Source organism: Trichoplusia ni, chromosome 1, assembly GCF_003590095.1.
Source record: "Trichoplusia ni isolate ovarian cell line Hi5 chromosome 1, tn1, whole genome shotgun sequence".
In the NCBI taxonomy this organism is placed as follows: domain Eukaryota; kingdom Metazoa; phylum Arthropoda; class Insecta; order Lepidoptera; family Noctuidae; genus Trichoplusia; species Trichoplusia ni.
This window is the reverse complement of record NC_039478.1, coordinates 3409511-3429863: the sequence shown is the minus strand read 5'-3', so window position 1 is coordinate 3429863 and position 20353 is coordinate 3409511. Positions and strand designations below refer to the sequence as shown.

Genomic DNA, 20353 nt, shown 5'->3' with positions numbered 1-20353 from the left:
AGAAAGCTTTTTCGTTTTGTAATTTATAATATAAACTAGCTGACCCAGCCAACGTTGTTTTGCCGAATATGTTTTTTTTCTAGTTGTATGTATTTTTAATACCACATTATAAAAAAAATAAAAACAAACAATTTCGTCCAAAAAATAAAATATTTGTTTTTAGTGTTAGCAACCCTGATCACTTAGGGGTATGAAAAATAGATATTGTTCTATAGTGGTTTCTTAGGTTTACGCGAATGTTATATGTTCTATTCTCAGACCTACCCAATATGTATACAAAATTTCATAAACATCGGTCGAACCGTTTCGGAGGAGTACGGTAACTAACATCGAGACACGGGTATTTTATATATCAGAAGTTAAGAAGATAAATAAAATTTGGAAAACAGCCTGTCACTCCTTATGTAAACGTAAAAAAATGTTGATGGGTTTGTGATGTTTTTTATACTCTATACCCGGTCATATAAAAGCTCTCCAAGGCGCGATCGAAAACCGGGAAAAAGGGTAATGTAGCTTAAACGTAAATTATAACGAACGATTGGTCCGGTGAATATAAGACTTAACTACTGCGAGACCAGTAATTTTCACGCAATGGAAATGTGTTACATGTAGCGCATTAATAAGTAATAACAGTTTATAATTTTTTTGTGTATAAAAACATAACATTCAATAAAAAAATCTTCATATTATAACTGATTTTCAACTTGTCGTACAAGTTAGTAATATTAATCTGTGAAATATTAAGAAAAACCATTTTAATGAGGTATATTGCACGTATTTTAAAAATATATTCCCTTGGTCCCATTGGAGACCAAGGGTACACGTCAATATTGTTGGCTCGCTCTGTTAGAGGCCTGTGAGATATTCCGGAGGCCTCTGCTACCAGGCTAGCATAGACTTAAAGAGTAGCAATCCAATGAATTGTCCTAAAGTTACGCTAGTGAACGAGTGGAGTCAGCAGTGTAGTACCGGACACTGGAATATTAAAATACATATTAAGTTGTGACATTAATAACAGTGATTTTTGCTTTCTTTTTGAAAGTGGCAAAAAAATATGCTCTATTTAAACTCACAGCGGGTGGCGGCCTGTGGGGTGGATCAATATTTGCTCCGCGCATCCCGACACCCGCGAGTCCCTGCCGCGCGGATTTCTAGTAAACGAAGAAAGCTTTGTATTGAAAAAAAAACTAAATAATATTAAATTAGCAAACAATTTAAAATAACAAGAAACACCACCACTGTCTCGTAGGCTGTTTTCCATACTAGAGCGGTTGAAAATAAGTGTAATAGTCAGGTAGAGGTAGTTCAAGGCATCCAACTTAATGTGGAGCGAATTTCCTTTCGTTAGTAAGAATTTACTCATTCTCATAACAGTTGTAGTTAAGAAAAACTATTTTAGTGAGATTGTATATAATATTGTATCACACTTATTAGAACAATATATTTAGTAGCCATTTCCCGCGGTTTCACCCGAGTAGTAACCGATCTCGTGGTGCAAAAAGCTGTAAAATTACAGCTTCTGTGTCTTTATTTTTAACTTTCTTGCGTTTAAACCTTCCCTAGACTGCTGCGAATAAGACTAAAACAGCAAACAGCAATTCATTTTTAACACGCTTTTATTAGCTTCACTTGTAAGTATGTAAGAAAACCTTGGAATCTTAATTTGATTGTAGGTTGATAGGAGGAGGAAGAAGATGTACACATATTTATTCTCAGTTTTTTTTACGTAAATGTTTCTTTATTTATACCATATCCCAGAGACCACGTGTTGACACGTCAATGTTGCATGTAGTCGCTCTGTTAGAGGCCTGTGAGATATTCCGGAGGCCTCTGCTACCAGGCTAGCATAGACAGAAAGAGTAGCAATCCAATGAACGGTTCGTAAGTTACGCTAGTGAACGAGTGGAGTGAGCAGTAAAATACCGGACACTGGAAAACTAAAATATTAAGTTGTGACATTAAATAACAACAATTTTTACATTAATAAATGTAAAGTTTTTTGCTGTTTTGGCTACCTAAAAAATCTCTAAACTTACTTCTAAGGATAGCGCAATAAATCAATATTGCGCCAATATAGTAATATTATAAGTGCATTTCTTGTCGAAAATAGTGAAATACCAAAAAACATTATATTATTATGCTCCATTTAGTCTATACAACTCACAGCGGGTGGCGGCCTGTGGGGTGGATCGATATTTGCTCCGCGCATCCCGACACCCGCGAGTCCCTGCCGCGCGGATTTCTAGTAAACGAAGAAAGCTTTGCAATGGAAAAAACATGATAATATGTTAAATTTGCAAACAATTTAAAATAACAAAAATGTCAAAAACACCAGCACAGTCATTCCGGTTTTTTCCATTACTGTACTGGAGTGGTTACCTCTTTTTCTTCTAAATTTTCTTTCGTTAGTAAGATGTCGATAATTCTTGAGAAACTTCAATTTTGCTTTATAGTCCCTGTGTGTCATCTTCTTCAAGTTTTTAAGAGAGAATCCTTACTAAAATAATCGCTTGCTTTATTCTAGAGGCTCTTGGCACTAGGGAACTAGCAACTTAACAAGTTTTACGATTTCTCAGGATTAGTGGATCAGAACATTAAAAATGATGATAAAAAAGAAAATATTATAATTTTAACCACGTATATTTCATGGCATTATTAAAAGAAAGGAAGTAAGGACAAAATATATTGAATGCTTTTCCTTTTTATTTCTTCATTTACATATAAAAAGACACATGTGAATAAGTCGTTATAGTTGTAGTTGCAACAGCACCCGACTTACTTAAGCCCCGAGTTTTTGTCGAAACTCCATCGAGACCGAATTTCTGCTCTGCACTATCTAGGAGAAAGATTCCTAACTATTTAGGACACTAGCGAATGCATTAGGGGTTTACTAGAAGAGTACCAGGGTGCCAGATGCGCGAGGAGTTTTCTAGTGTACTTGCGTACGACGTACGAAGCACGTATGAGTGTAAGGGTAGGTGGTCAATGTGTGAGTGACGGTAGCGTTTCAAAAATAAACAAAAACATACTTCGATGTTCTGTTGTAAGTTACGAGCAGAATGAATTAAAGACAGTGGACCATATTTTTCAATTAACAACGTTTAAAAACTCATTATGTATCTTATAATCTTGTCTTCATACACAAATTACAACTCACGGTGATTATACGCTATGGAATCCAAAATAAATTTCCCGATTTTAATCAAATTTGCACACCTTATGTAATTTGATCCAACTTGAACGAGAGGATAGCTTCATTTACTATTTCTTGGGTTTGGTATGTTCTGTTTGGTGCGACACTGCCAGTGAATTAAAAAAAAAGAAACTAGAAGATCAGTCAAAGTGTTCTGGGTTAAAAAGTTCTGGGAGTACTGTTTTTGTCCCTACATAGACATGCGGGAGCACTAGTGTTGGGTGGGTAGGTGTACTTGTGTTAGCCTCATGGATTAGTTGGAGAACTTTTCCTTTACTTTTTACATTAAGCTTCATGTAATAAATTTAAATTTGCTGATTCACGTAAAACGAAAATCACATCAGAATAACATTGAACCGTGGTCTGCAAACAACTTAGGTAAAGCTTTAGTGAGGTCAATAAAAAAATATTAATTTTGTTTTAGGTTTATAGTAAGTTATGTTCAATAAAAGCCGTTATTGCGGTTTCTGAAAACAAAATGTCTTCCTTTATTCATATCTCGCTACAAAAGTTATTTCATAAACATATGTATTTTAAACATCAAAAAAACACAAACAAAGGAGACGGAATACCACATAGTAATATTCCTGACATGTACATGATCAGCAAATGATAAGAAGAATCAATTGCTTATCATTTTATGCATGGCCAATATTTCGTTTCATCTTACCAATAATACAATCGTTCTAGGGAGATTTCATAAAAAAATAGTCCAATAAATCTTTTAAATTAAATTTTGGCCGTAGCTTCCGATGACAATAGTAGCAAACTCCTTGCTCTGTTGAAAGAAGCCAGAGCGTTTTTCCGGAAGCCTTTGGTACCAGGGCAGCATAAACGTGAGCGATATGAATGCTTACACCAGATGTGACGTCACTTACTACATACAGGGAGTGACGTCATCTACTCTGTACGTACTATACTGGGTATAAACCTTTATTTTAGGGTATTTGTTAAAAAACGCAATTGAAATGATGATGACAGACTAATCAAGTAGGCTAGCTAAATAGTATTTTATTAAGTTTTCACAATTTGCTACAAAAAGCATTATTGTATTGATAAGTTTTATCATCATTGTCACCTTATCCCGACGGTCAAGCCAACGTTTTCCTTTTTTTAAAAGAGGTATAGTTGTAGACTGGTCACACTTCGTTTCACTTATCAATCATTGAATACCTCTTCTCGACGCCTTTACCAAGATGTCATAAACGCGAACGACCTATTTGCAGCAGTTAAAAGGAGAGTCGTAACTTTAGTTAGTGCATCTCAATGAAACCAAATAAGCTAAAAGCTAAACCTTAAAAGATAGTGAAAGAAGTTAATTTTAAAGTTTGATTTATTTGTTTTCTGCGTTAATCCTTACGCAAATAGAGGGGTTACAAGTTCGACCGCTGCGTGTATGTACGTGTATTTATCGCACCGTAGCTTTTAAAGGATGAAGCGTTTTGGATACGCTCCTTAGTGGAGGGATTTTTTTAATTTTACCATGTTACTGGCGTAAAATCAAGGTTAGAAAATATTTTAAATTGTTACTTTAAAATCTGTTGTCGCTATGCGGAATCGTCTTTACTGCCATGCGTCGTTCATTCTGTCTCCATAAAAACGATAAGTAACACACATAAGCAACATAAATGTGTGGGTTTGATAGAGCTAGTGTGTATAATCTGTCCCGGTTTTTGCAACGTCCATCATATGCAAATTTCTGTAATTGGAAAGAGATGGCAACGTATCTGTCCGCACGCATAAATATTTACCGTTAAGGGGGGTGCTTCTCACCCCATTTGAACGAGGGACGCGTCTTGCCGATTCTGATCTCCTCTGTGAGTCTGATAGCCTGGTAGGTCTATGCCTATCAAGAAAGCGGCAACGCGATTAAACTCTCTTTCTCAGATCAACCACGGTCTGATTTTCTTACAGTTAGTTCGAGTTAGTTTTTCATCGATTTTAAATACTGTAAACAGTTAAATACTTTAAAAACTTCTCCATTGCTAACTATGTTAACCAATATTGCAAATGATTAATGGGATTATTTGTTTTCCTTTTTTCAATTGTTGCGACCGAAAAGTATACCAATCGTGAATAATTTATTTTTTGATTTATATTTTTTTTTCAAGAAAAGTAGTTTTTCTTTCATTGCATTAACTGCCATTTAATAAAGTGCAAGTGGAGATAAAGTTTACGAGCCCAGCAGTTAACCCATTACAATTACTTTACATTTCTACAAAGGAAGATTTTTCGCAGGCGTCTTGAAATCGGTGTAGCTACAAGTGAGTAGTTGTCGTAGACACGTAGCGATAAAATTGCTACGATCTTCGGTCTTTATGAATCAACCTATTTTACTACTTTTGGGTGTTACAAGTTAAAGCGACTGCACAGTTGCGGCCTTTTCGCAAACCATGCAACAATATCGCATTGCAGGAAGGGTAAAAACTTTTCGCTGTAGCCGATAGATGGCGCTTTTACATAAATAAGAAATATTAGGCACAACCAAAACATTAGACGACATTTTTTTATATTTATTTTCAGTTGTGGGACGTTGACGACAGTTTAAACAACACGCTTCTGAGGATCGACGATAGTGGCTGCGTGGTGGTGAACCTGGACCATACAGTACGACTGCTCATCCGGGAGTCCGACTGTCTCGTAAAGATGGGTCTGGACTTGCCTATCGTCTGCCACTCGCTGTACGCAAAAAAGAATTACTTTACGCTTGTTAATGACTCCTTGCAGGTGAGGGATTTAAAACATACATAAACTTAAAATTGCTTATGTGTTTTTGCCAATTTTATATTGTATACGGTTTTTAGCTACGATGCAACAGCTCTGTTGTGGCGTTTAAAGTTACATTAACATCCCTCACTTTCTTATGATTTATAATCAGCTATCAACGCAACTCTCAGTAAGTAATGAGAAGAGATATTTGCTCAGCATTGGGGTTTACTCACCGGCCCAAAACGAGGGGTATTATAAGTTTGACATGTGTCTGTCTGTGTGTCTGTGGCAAAAAAAACGTAGCTTCTGTATATGTTCAGTAGAGCTTTTTTCTTTCAGTTTCTGCTAGAAGATTATCTTCGGACAGTACGTCGTGTGAAACTAGAAGTGCGCCCTCTCTTTCTTCCTCAAGTCGTGCGTCTATCTTCCCTTCTGCTCCCCGGTCTGCGATCAGTCTGCTGGACGAGCGACGACTGGCAGGAGTTCATTGACCGAGCTAATACAGCTATCAAATGCTTTGATGTCCTTGTTACTAGGGTACATGACATATATACGAACCGTATTATATATATGTTGAGTGGGATGCAAGACGTTACACTCATTACCTTGCCCGGTAAGTAAGAAACGTACATAAGAATAGCATAAAACTACAGCTATTATTCACTTACAAGTTGAAAACTTGACTAAAAACTTTTAAGATACAGTTATCACAAACTGTTTTGTTAATACGGTACGTACATATAATATATAAACTTATTGTTAAAATATTTTGCTTGCAGAAGAAACGCCGTGGTCGGTCGAGGAGTTTATCGAGAACGTTGAAACTGGATGTCGGTAATTTATGAGAAATATGCAACACATTACACAAAAAAGTTTTTACTCGTATCTGTTATGAGTTTGTTTGTCAATTTTTTTAATGCCGTTTACTTTCCTTAATTTAAGTGAATTTTCTGGAATGGTATATAAAGCCTCCCCTATAATACCAGTTTTAGAAGTCTATTTACAAGTCTCTTGTCTTGTTTCGGTGATGAGATCAAATGACATGTTAATTGGTTCTTTTGTGCGTACTAAGTCACAGAGCTTTTCATGGAGCTCTGGTGATAATGTAGATAGTATAATGTAAGTAGTAGTGTTTGATCTTTGGTAATATTATTCAATCGAAAGTAGGCCTTCAGTCTTCTTAAAGTTGTTGACAGTTTCTGATGCTCCTAGTGGTTGAAATTGTATTTTAGGTATGCACTCACGTATCTGCTGCTGGTCAAGCAACTGTTGGTCATTATGATGTTGCGCTCGCTGTTGTTGTTTTTGCTGTCGTTTCGTTGATAGTTTCGTGATACATAATTGTTGTCTACAGCTCTTCCAAATCTTATCTGTACTCTGCTTCTTGCTCGTAAGCGGTCTCGTCATGCTGGACGACGGTGTGGCCTTCGATCGTTTGCTGAAGTTCTCGCAGAGACTATCGCTGTATTAAGGCTCCCAGAGCGAGTATCGATGTCCTCGTCAGACATCGACGCCCTCGATGTTACACATTTTTCTATTCTAGTGAGTAACCCTCTTTGGGTACTCCGATGTTTTTTATTTTTTCTATCATTAGTATCGTGATCGTGGGTTTAAAACTCGTCGCCAATATTAAATATATGTACATAAAGTATCCAAATGCATTGTTGTCTATACCTCCATTATTGTATGAATGACATAATGTTAATACATTATTGATTATAAGCTCATTGGCTTACCGGCCACTAACTTAATTATGAAAGAGGTGCACCACAAACAGCAATCCTTACGTGAAAAGAGAAACAAAATTCAAGAATGATTTCGTTTTTATGTTTCAAATTAATGTCATTAATGACACCGGTACCTTAGTTGTCCATTGACCCACCTCTTACTATTCTAGATTTCTTAATTATGACAATTGAATATTATGATTGGTAGATGTAACGACAGTTATTGCTGTAAAAAAGTAAAAAGTTGATTGCATTCAGCGCGTAAAAAAGGGTGCGCTTCACAACACAGCTGTTTTCTGAGGCGCCTTCATTGTATGCTACCCTAGTACTTGTACTGGTACGATTAGGGGAGCTCGGGTGCAAATCCATAAAACTATTGACAAAATAGAAATGGACCAGCAACTGCGTACGAATTACACTTTAAAAAACAGAAATTCTACAAATGCTAAGTTTCATTGCTTTGAGTACATCCTTACATAAAAAAGCTTTAAAACTTTAAAGTATAACATCACGACATAATTTTTTAACTCCTCTTTCACAGTAATGCCTGTGTTGAACTAAACCGCAAGAGTCTTATGGTGGAAGAAGCAGTAGAAGAAGTTTTGGACTTGGTGAAGAAGGCCGCGCAGCAGATAAAGCCTACTGAAATCAACCCTGACTTCGAATTTCTCATTGCCGAAGGTGAACATTTTTGTCCATAGACAAGGAGGCGGTCATTAGTCTATCGTCGAGCACCTCATTACTATTATTCACGTTTTGATTATGAGGGATGCAGAAAGCTGCAGAGCAGAAAGGCTGAGATCTCCTGGTACATGGTGAATGAATAAGCACGAGTTATACTGCGTTGAGCGAAAGCGAGATGAAACATACAGGGGTATTGGACTCGTTGTAAATGCTTGCTTTGCCTTCAGTTAATTCAAAGTCGTTGTAGCAGACGCACGTCTGTTACTTTTTTTTATTTTTTGGTTATACTTTTGCCTTTTAATTTCAAAACATTTTAGATCACATCATGTGTACGCTGAAGAACACCTCACTGGATGATTGTGACACAATGCATCAACTATCGTCACCACGTTTTATGTCGCCAAGTGGCAACATAGCTAGGCAAAATGGCCGCCCACCGCCAAACGTGTCACTTACATAATTTAATAAGAGCACATGGCCGTATGTTCGTTTGACTCGATATAAAAAGGTAATATTAAACAACTTTTTGCTGGCACGTATAACTAACTACTAAACTGCTTTGGCGAATTGTTTACCTACTAACCTACCAATGTGCCTAAAATCACTAACATTTGCAAATGCGATGGTACAAATCAGTTTAGTCTAGTACAATGTGTGTGTAATAATTATAAATTACAAACAAATACAGTAACGTCACGATTCAAAAAATGCAGACAGACTGTTGTTTTAAAATATTACCCTAAAACTCTCCTGAATAACTCTTTCTGGTTTATGAACGCCTGGTATTATTCCTCAATACCAAGTCGAACGAAGATACGGCTGTGCAGCTAAGAAACTGCATTGTCGTAGGGAAAGAAGTGCTTTTAGACGCTAGTAACTAAAATTCATAATACCTGTATTCTCATAATGTTCGCAAAATTGTTCCATTACTGGAGTGAAAGGGACGTAGGATTGTCCGTACTGGTCTTTGCACGGAAAATTCAAATCCGAACAACTTGCTAGACTTTATGATACCCTAGTGTAGTAACGTTAACTGTTTTAATTTCCCACGCCAAGTTCTGCAACATCCCTGTCTCACTCGTTGGGTAGATATTGAAGTATAAAATTTATAAAACACAAAACACTAACGGTTAGGTTGATGGTAAGGATTGACTAACATGGCCATTTATACAAAAATAGAGTATTATAAACATAATATGTCGGAAAAAAGAAGCATTTTGTCCTCACTGCTTTTTTATTTAATTTACATTAATATATACCGTCGTATGTAGCCCTTTAAATTATTTGTAATCAATTCAATACCTCTCAACGGCGCCATGAGTGCGTTACTCTTGTAAACTCATAGCCATTATGGTAATAGATCATTCTTGCGTGTTACTGTCACAATAAATTGAAACGTACGTTATTAGCAATCACTGTCAATCTCACATTCATAGTACCGCACACTCTCATAGAACCGCACACATGGAAGACTGGAACTCTGTCTATACACTTATGACCCCAGTTCGACTGAAAGCAAACCTCTCTCGATGTTATGATGTCCCGGTACAGCAGCCTCCACAAATGCCTATACATCTCGTGTTGAAGCGACGTTGCCGTTCAACTGGGTGTTACTATGGTAACGCCAGTTGTTTACTAGCAACGTAAATAGCTCGTGTGCTTACAATATCTAAATTTGTGTAAAATCTTAAAATAAATAACGAATCTTTAAATTATTGTAATAATTATTGAACAAAAAAAAAACATACAGGTAATAATTATAACTATAGTTTAAATATCGTTTTATTGGTTATCTTAGCAACTGAGTAAAATATCCACTTTATGTAGAAATACCTGGTTCTTAACGTAATTATTTTAGTTTGAAACTCATTGCATCGTAGCACTATACAATGAATATATTATTGCAATTTAATCCAAGCATATTTAGCTTAATGATAAGTGTATTTCGAAGTGGATATGTTGTTTGGCGATAACTTTATCACTCATTAGTTTAGATACTCACAACATAAAACATGTAAGAAACAAGCAGCTCCCTTGTGCTGTTCATATATATGGATTCTTTACTAGGAGACTATTTTTGCTTGAATTGCTCCTCCTAATTTTTCCTTGCCCAACAGTGTCAACTAATATTTCAATTTCTAAGACTTTGAGACGTAGATCAAGAACATAGTAGAATAGAGATTAAGCACTTAAGATATTTTGACATTGCACTATTTCCCCACTATACACACAAATTACTGCAGATTTTCGTTAGGTCTTCTGTAATATGATGTCTCCCTGGTATGACAGAGGTCTGAAAATGGAGTATTGATTGGAACCGGCTAGCAACAACGGTACCTGCAAGGCGATGGCGCAAGCCCGCATGCACCAACTGCAGGTCGCAGTTGGTTGGTGCATGCATGTAGGTATCCAGGATTTTTACGAATATTGCCGCTTGCGTTTTCATCAAACATTTTTTTACTGGTACTATTCAATAAAATGTTATATTTCCGAAAACAGTCGGAGAAGCCGTACATGCCGTACATGCTACTCGTCTCCATAGAGTAAGCAACTCGTTCATGGGTCAATGTATACGTTTCTACAACAAGCTTCCCATTCATGTTCGTAAGCTACCGACTAGGAGATTTAAAACTTTTATTAAATTAAAACTATCCGGAAAAGGATATTACAAAATATCCGATTATGTAAATGATAAAAACGCTTGGGATTGAACTGCTCGCTTATACAGCTATAATTATTTGTGTTTATAATTGTTGACATGTTTTGTGCTTTTGCATATAATCTTTTACAGTTTTGACATTTTTTGTGCTTTTGCATGAATTTATTTTTACTAATATTAATTATTATTTAATCCAATATGCAACTTATTTGCGGTTTTTTTTTTTTTATCTTTTCCAACATATATTTATATTTGTAAGTATAAACCTTATGCAGGTATATTATTATCCATTCCATTGAAATACTCTGCATTAGTTTATACACTTTACTCATATTTTAAAACTGTCTGGACTTTAAAAGAGACTACGACCCCATGAGTTTGTTTCGACATTTCTTCTCAGGGTAGTCAGATAGGAAATGTCGGCTCCAGCGTTCTCATAAAAAGACATGTAAAAGTGATGAAATATCCTATTTGCAGAATAAATGATTTCATTTCATTTCATTTCATTTCATTTCATTTCATTTCATTTCGAAGTACACTCATTTGTGTTTTAAAATGAATTAAAATGTAATGCACCAATGAAAGTTTTGAAAATGAAGTTGTGTAAACCTTGCAACATTACAAATACATTCCGTTACTAAAATTAAAATATAAGAAGAATTAAAAAGAAAAGTAAAATATTCACCTTTTATATCTAAAAATATATCGAGCTGTGTAGATGAAATCAAGTAAGAGTAAAGATAAAAAGCATTTTTTTTATGAACATGCAGACTTTTAGTACACTGAAACATTTCCATCGATCCGGTCTTAGTCGCGTGGAAATTTCTGTAAACAGCGAACCTTCTATTTTCTTCTGACCTCCTAGTACTCGAGCCTGACTTAGCACGTGGTTTGCACGTGGTCGCACGAGCAACAGGTGGCTCGTTAGCAATATGGCACGACAGAGGTTTAGGGGTTATAGTAAGACAAAGCTGTCTGTTATGTAAGTGCTTGTATTAATACGCTTTATCAGTGCATTATTTTCAAGTTGAGGAAAAAAAAGCTGAGTTTATTTAAAACTGGAAAGTTTGAGTTACTAGTGAAATATTTGTATGTGTGAGAATGTTATGCCGGTGTTTTATTACTCTATATTGATTTTATCAATGAACTGTACACACTACAGTTGTCAAGGTGTGGGTGTGTGAATTAACATTAGTGCTATCGCAGTCATTCGACATTATTTCATGTGTTGCCGTTTCACGGTGCAACACAGATACACTTGTGCACTATCTGAACATTCGCAATGTGCTTGTAGCTAGTGTTGGCTAGACATCCTAGAGTTTATTATTTCCTGGTGGGAATCGTGCAGTTTATGCACTTTCTGATGCACTGCGGCTAACGCTGGGAACGTCCGGCATGTAGAATATGAGACGTCGATGGAATAAAAGTAAAAAACAAAAAAAAATCACACGATTAACATTAAGTCGATAATATAAAACGAAGTAGTCACGTTTATTGCATCCCTGCAATACTTTTAAAATAAGCAATGCATTTATTTGAATGCTACTTACACCTACAACCGCTCCGAGTTCGTGTCGCAATAGTTAAGCAGTCGCAAACATTTTTATTGAAATACTACAAAGGAACACGACATAACAAACCCAGCCATACTGATTTCCGAAAATAAAGTATCAATTAAACGTAGGATACATCATACATTTAAATACTATCATACCTCAAATGAAGTTTTATAGCTACTTATATATGTACTTTTTAACTGCATACTCTGTATCTGCTACTGCATAGTGCAAAATATTTGTGCATAATACATGCACAAATGTTACACCTTTAGTTGAGAGTCCATTCAAAGGTAGTTTGGAAAAGGTCGCTTCTAGCGGCAATTTGCATTAAACGCATTACTGAAGTAGTGTGCAATAAATATTACCCTATCTATCTATATCTGGGAAAGACCGTGGGAGGCCTAGGTGGCGGTGGCGTGACGATCTTAACAATAACGCGCGGGCTGTTTCCATGAGGCCTAGAAACGAATCGTGGTAGGATTTGGGGGAGGCCTTTGCCCAGCAGTAGGACACAGTTTCCTATATAAAAAAATATATGTGTATGAGATATACCCCCAAAAAAAATATATAGCTGCAACATAAACGGTAACGTAACTTGCACGTAGTTGCGCTTCACGTTTAAACCTCTACCTATATTCTGAGGACCTGGTACACTGCATGTTTGAGAATCTGCATGTATTATATCTCATTCTATCTATCGCATATTCCTGGAGTCTGGAAACAATTAATAAACAAAGTATACATTTGATAAGTTATAAAACTACTCTATTGTTACTTGCAAACTGTTTGTAACAAGCTTAGAAAATTGTTATTTTGTGACCGAAACGACAAAAAAAAAATAAAGACGAAATGTATACGATACGCACTATGATTGTAAGGTAACATTAATTTACAAAACGCGACTTGGAGTTACTTTACTGTGTAAAATAAAGTAAATTTATATAAAAACATACTGAGTTAATGTGTCTTTTTGTTAAGATGACAGCCAAGCCGGTAGCGGTGCTACTTCGACTGTTAACGACTCTACATCGAGCGGGCAGCAAGACTGGTCGGCGGTATGGGAGTGCTTCGAGAGTCCCCATCGACTTCTGTCCATGCCTGCTGGAGGCTTGTCCAAGAGCATGCAGGTAATGAATAGTATAGTATTATAGTATAGGTTCTTGAGATAAAACGACTTCCAAATGGACTAAAACCAAGCAGACATAAACAAGGCAGGTGACGAGACGAGACGAGACGATATAAATTATAAAAGATGTAAAGCAACCTGTGCGACTTTTAAACTTTTACAGTACCATGTTTCTACACACATACATCTAATCCTTGGTACGTATAGTGCCGGCCAGAGCCGTAGCTTTTACGTCACGCATTCCAATGAACCTCTTTTGCTTCATGCGAGCTTAGTACTTCGAATAGTGAACGCGTAACATTTAGATCAATATTGTGCTCCAACAATCCGTCGTTGGCGCGCTATTATTTTAGTTGACAGTATATAAATTTTGCTTTCCTTGATGATTATTTCCTTCCACTTAGGTTTTAAGTAATAGCCTCCTTTAAGCTCCAGAGCATCTGTATATAAAATTTTCATTTGAACCGTTCAGTATTTGTGGCGTTTAAATTTAAATGTCAAACGCCAAATCAAACAAAATATATTTGTGGAATAAGAATTCCAAAACATACTTTGTTTGATTTGGCGTTTTCATAAGCTTTTTCTCTGTATTATACTAATCTTGACTGAATGATGATAGATAGGGATAGAGATATTTTTAATAATTTATTATTTTTTATCTTTAATGCACAGGTGTTTTTGTTTTTCTTAAGGAAATGGTGAAGAACGCTGTAAGTGAAATGCGTCGGTATTACAGCAGAAAAGTAGTAGACGTACTGATCAAGGTCACTCGAAGGACGCTCGATATAATCATCAAACAATTTACGACTGAGATAGGAGTTGAAAGTAAGTATCTAATTGTAACAAAGAAAAAAGTTTTATTTTTCCGCACACTGTAGAATTGAGCCGAATGCAACGAATATCGATCATCCCTTTACTTGAATAAAGTTATGTTCGGGACTGAAAAATTTAATGTGGGTATAATATAATATTGCAGGCAATTTCAGCCCTAAGAGCCTTACGAAAAACATTTGATGTCGAATAAACTTGCTACGTTCAGCTGTCAGTATTTTGTGTTCATGTTTATGGGATCCTTCCTGGTTTCTCTGATCGTGTTTTTGCCACCTCCTCGGAGCAAGGGAAGGGGTGGTTGCCTAAAAATATTTCCGATAATACTCTACTCAAGATTGCTGGTTTGCTACACGTACATATTCGTATATGAGTTAAAGTTATGACTGGATCACTAAATTAGTTTGGTTGACTGTTATAGAAAATCAGTTTTTTTAACAACAGTTTGCCTAAAGTACGGAGTGTTTAAATTCTTATTTAAAACGAATTGGAAACAAGTACCTACCATTTTGACAATTACTTGCAACAGTAACTAGAAAAGTTAAAAAAATGTCTATCAAATCAAACTTCTATTAATACGTAAAAAAACTTATTATCAAGCTGAAAAAGACTCTTCCATCCAGGCAACAAACACACCCCGCACCCCTTACTTGAAAAATTGCGTATGCAAAATTCTCTCTCGACCAGGCGCACATGAATATGACGGTGGTTTAGCCTACAGAATAAAGACAGTTTTTCTTTTATTTCCTACGCAACGGTGTCTGCTTGAATGTGACCTGTTATAAACCATCTCATTTTGATCGTAAAATAAGTTTGCTGTTTCCTTTTTAGAATTTTATGTTTGAAATTCACGTTCAGTCCCCGTTAATAACTGTTTCAAATTAATGTGCGATAAAATAAAAAAATACGAAAAAATTCTTTAAATAAGAAAATTATATAACAACATTAAAAAGATTAGATATGTTTACGTAGCTACTCGAATTAATACATTTGGTCCTATTTTCCTTCTCCAACGGTACGTTGCATACACATAATCACCTTTGACTATTTTTGAATAATAAAATAAAAAGGTATTAATAAGTGAGGCTGATTTTATGCATTTTTTTGATATTTTAGTCCCTAATTTATAAAAAAGTAGACAATACTTTTAATATTCAATATGTGGATCAAACTAGCATCGTGACGTGCACTCACACACAGTCGCTTGTGACGTAGCGACCTACCCCACACTCCTAACCGTGCAGTGAGGGTGCCCACGTTTGTGTGCTACTGGGAGAAGCATCGTCACTGATTTGTGAGCTCTTTGAGTTTATGCGCTCCTAGTATTACGCGCCGTTTATTCAGCCAAGCCACGGTGCCGCGACGTTATTTTATCACTGAGCCAAGCGACGTATTTTCTCTTGGACTATTTAACGCGTTTTTCCGCGATGCCGCAGTTAAATAATCCAGCATTATGAGCATAGCGTTCAAGTAAACGTTTTACGAATTGAATAACTTCAAAATATGAAATGCCTTTTTTTTGCTGCTATTACATTTTTTTTTTTTTGGTAATCCTTAAATATTCAAATTGTACACGATGAGAGAATTCAGATACCCTATTAGTTAGGCTTTATCTTCGACGTTTACACAAATACTATTTATAACGAAGAATTTTTAAATTTTAGATGTCCAAAAGAAACCAATATTCCTTTTAAATGCTGCGCTGATGATTCCCAACGTGTCGGTCACGCCGACTTTAGATGACATTCAGGAAGTGCTCATCCTTGCTGGCAAACACATTTCCGGCCTCTCCAAGGGTGTTGCGCTTTGGACAGGCGGCAAGACGTCACGGGTATGATAATAAGTTCAACTGTAATGAAAATAACACGAACTAAAAAAAGTTTTTCGACTCTGTGATGTTTTTATAGCTTAAATTTCGATGAAAAATTAATCATGTGTAACATTTTCTTTCCTTCCTCTGTGATGTTAATTGTCTTGTGATGTTCCACTTCGCACCTTGTCTACGACTGTGTGACGTTTGCAAAATATGTGCTTTTGCATTTATATTGATTTGCTCGCACTTGATGTGGCTTTGTTGTTTCTTTGTGCTGTGAATATGCTTCGCATCCTGGCTTAAATGTGTATAGGTGAGTTGGAAGAAAATCGCTCGACCGCCATCGAACCCGCTTCTAGACGTTGTTACCAAGCTTGACGAACAGGTGCAATCAGTGACGGCACCACCGAACCCGGCGCAGAAATCGAACAAGATGTTGGACGCAGCCAAAAGCCGAAGGAAGAAACATTACAGATTAGAGTCTGAAGAGAAACCACAATTTCCCTTTCAACAAAAGAACTTTTATAACTATGTCATGGAAAATAAGGAAATTATTAAGACCTTAGCATTACTCTCAATGTGCACCGCTAATGTGAAAACGGTAAGACACATAAAATATTTTTTTCATTTTTTGCCAGCATAAGCTTTCCGAATTTAATTATTTATTGATTACGACCTATTTCTAGGAAGTAAATACCTTAGTGAAACGCTGGCGTCCCTACCATTACCTGTGGAAATGTGAGAAAACTCTTCGTCAACTACTCGCCTGGAATCTAAATGACTTTGAATTGTCTTTAAAGAGGCATAGTGAGCTTGAAGCTAAGCTGGAGCTCGAACCCGATGTCCTGATCATTGGGAACTGTTTGGCGGTCTCCACTGAAAAACTAAAGCTTGGCTTAACTACGGAACTCAAAAGTAGGAATTCAATTTATTTTCTCTAAAATCTCTAATGAACTGAGCGTAGAAATTAAATAATAGGTAAATCTTGCTACACAAATACATGCATAAAACTATAATAATAAATGCCTTGCTAGCATCCCGTATCCGGGTGCAGTTCACAATGGAAACAAATTGTCTTACGCTACGATTAGAGTTTGTAAGAAATGTTTTCTTCAAAAGTATGCAAGTGTAGTCTGCATGTTTTTTTTCATGGAATAGACCAAAATATCATACCTGAGCTCTTACTTAACATAAATTGTAAAACTCTGAAAGTATTAAGAAAACCCATATAAATTTTGCTTTTCTAATCCTTGCAAATATCCTGACTATTTATCAAATATCACAGATGGCACACACAGAATAAGCCAAGCTATGCGGAAAAAGTACAAACGCGAAATGGACTACGTATACGCCATCATGAATGATTTGGAACGCAAGCTGGAGAGGCCTATTCGAGACTTGGATGACGTCAGAACTGTCATGGAGACGCTAAAGAAGATTAGGGAGCAAGAAGTCGATATGGAACTGAGAATCGACCCCGTTGAGGTAAAATAGCCGTATTGGTACTGTTATTTGTACTTTTTTTCAAATTTATTATTATTTATAATTTCATTTATGACGACTGCGAATGTCCTTTTACTGACTCATAATATGTTTGGTTTTCTTTCTAGGTATCTTAATGTAGCTTTGGTATTGAAAACAATGTTGTTGTGGACTAGACAGTCGGTTAAAGGTATTTTTTGTCCTAAAAGATGAATAACTTTTGTGGTTGTCCCCAATTTTTGAAGTTAGTTTAAACTTTTCAAAGTAAAGTAAGCCATAAACACACATAATTAGCTGACCTTTCAGTTTTTTTTGCTTAATACATTCCAGGAAGCTTTTAACGTCATAACTCGGTACGAGTTGCCAGTGAGCAAAGAAGATTTAGAACAGGTTGACAATCTGCGCTATACTTGGCAACAGTTACAGGCGAACGCTTTAGCGTCGCATTTCTCACTTCTGAAAATGCAACCGCAGCTCGAAGACGACTTGAACAGCAATCTGGATAGGTTCAGAGAAGATAATTCTGAATATGTTCATGAATACCGCAACGCTGGTCCTATGCAGCCGGGACTCAGCCCTAGAGAAGCCTCCGATAGACTGATATTGTTTCAGGTTTGTAAAAAATATATTATCCTTCATCAGAAAATTATAATAATGCACTGCCTTTCTCTAAATATTTTTTTATCATAGAACCGTTTCGATGGCATGTGGCGAAAACTTCAAACGTACCAAAATGGCGAGGAATTGTTTGGCTTACCTCACACGGAATATCCAGAACTGGCTCAGATACGGAAGGAATTAAACCTTCTACAGAAACTTTATAAGTTATACAATGATGTCATAGATCGGGTCAGCAGTTACTATGATATTCCGTGGGGAGAGGTGAATATTGAGGAGATCAACAACGAGCTTATGGAGTTTCAAAATAGATGCAGAAAGCTGCCTAAAGGGTAATTAAAATGTTTTACTTATGCATTTGAGAGATTGACAAGTCCTGTTCTTTATATTTCAAGGGTTGATTATTACTTTTTTGATATAAAAAAACATGCAGGCATTTTATGAAAGTTTTTCCTTTTTTTAACAGCTTTCCCTACGCTTATAAATCTTTTTTTCTTAGACTACTTTTATTTCTTTTTAGCGTAACTGAAATTGTGTTGTACATAAAATATTCCTTTTGTTACTATATTCTATGTTGGTGTCCTTCGATGACTGTCCAAATAGTTTGGCGATGGTTTCAATACTCAGCACATTGAGTACTGAGTATTATATATTTTTATTGCACTCCATATGTAGAAAAAATGTTTTCTTTCAAATTATGATTTCATTAATTAATGTTTATGCTTGCAGTCTCAAGGAATGGCCAGCATTCTTTGCACTGAAGAAGACCATAGATGACTTCAACGATATGTGCCCACTGTTGGAGTTGATGGCTAACAAGGCCATGAAGCCGCGCCACTGGCAACGCATCATGGAAGTCACTAAATACATATTCGAGTTAGACAACGAAGACTTTTGTCTGAAAAACATTCTGGAAGCACCTTTGTTGCCTAACAAAGAGGATATTGAGGTGAAAAGCGTTTAATATTATTAATTTTGCATAACTGTAGTACATCATAAAAATATAAGCTTATCAAACAGGCGAAAAAGTTTTAACTTTTTCTGTACCCGAGTGGGTACGACGCTTTTATTTCAGCGCTCTCAGTAATTAAATATACACATAAATTAACTAGTTCCTACACTACAGACTATATTTATTTTAACTAATATTAGGGTTATTATAATAATTAATTTTAGTAATCGATTCTCAAAACTCGTCATTCAAAAATTAAATCACAACATAAATAGTTAGCGGCACATTCACACCAATTTATGAATGAACGGCGTCGTATGACCCCTCGTGAACCGTCGGCTTTAACCTTAGACGGTGTCGTCGTCCCGCCTCGATGTACTAGGGCAACATAATCGGGAGGAGCTCAGCATCGCAGAATCAATAACGTTTTCGCAACTCCACGTGTTTGGGGCCCCTAACACGTACTTTGTGACGTAGAGTAATTTGTAATGCGCATGTTCGATAATCAAATGGCCGTCAGAGCCAGTCGCCACACTGAGACTTCAGATGTCTGTTAGAGTCTAATTTTATGGCCTTCTCTTATAAAAGAAACAAAGGAAAATTGATTAATTTTAGCTCACCGTAATGAAATAACAAAGGTTCCTTTTATTTTTGTTTCCTTTCGTCTATAAAACTTACTTACTAATATGAAAGAAAAACGATTTATATTGTTAACTAAACTCAAAATAGTTGTTGGCTTTTAAAATATAAACCTTAGAATATAATCCACACTTAAAGTAATTGGGGAGACAAAAACTGTTTTTGAATCCATCACTATATGACAAAGAGAAATCCATCACTATATGAAGTTCGGATGACAAAGAGAAAAGAGTTCAAGAAATACATACCCAAAGGATTGTCAATGACACATTAATTTTATCAGCAAAACCAGATTGGTTGCAGTTCAATATAGGAGTCTTTCTGTCAAATGCCATGAGGGACATGAATAGTTTTCTCTACATTG

The 20353-nt window shown here is 36.1% G+C and overlaps 1 protein-coding gene across 3 annotated transcripts in view; it reads left to right on the top strand.

The window, feature by feature from the left end:
• Positions 1-20353, top strand: part of LOC113508561 (dynein heavy chain 5, axonemal-like) — a 103364-nt gene that overhangs the window by 13720 nt on the left and 69291 nt on the right. For 2 of the 3 annotated variants that reach the window (XM_026891687.1, XM_026891679.1), the window contains exons 12-24: positions 5717-5920; positions 6242-6515; positions 6682-6736; positions 8171-8310; positions 13510-13658; positions 14350-14482; positions 16150-16316; positions 16612-16899; positions 16985-17213; positions 17584-17783; positions 18111-18392; positions 18471-18730; positions 19128-19347. In XM_026891687.1, the coding sequence (XP_026747488.1) occupies positions 5717-5920; positions 6242-6515; positions 6682-6736; positions 8171-8310; positions 13510-13658; positions 14350-14482; positions 16150-16316; positions 16612-16899; positions 16985-17213; positions 17584-17783; positions 18111-18392; positions 18471-18730; positions 19128-19347 (2601 nt within the window). The remainder of the gene's footprint in view (positions 1-5716; positions 5921-6241; positions 6516-6681; positions 6737-8170; positions 8311-13509; positions 13659-14349; positions 14483-16149; positions 16317-16611; positions 16900-16984; positions 17214-17583; positions 17784-18110; positions 18393-18470; positions 18731-19127; positions 19348-20353) is intronic. The other variant, XM_026891697.1, reaches the window with a different exon arrangement.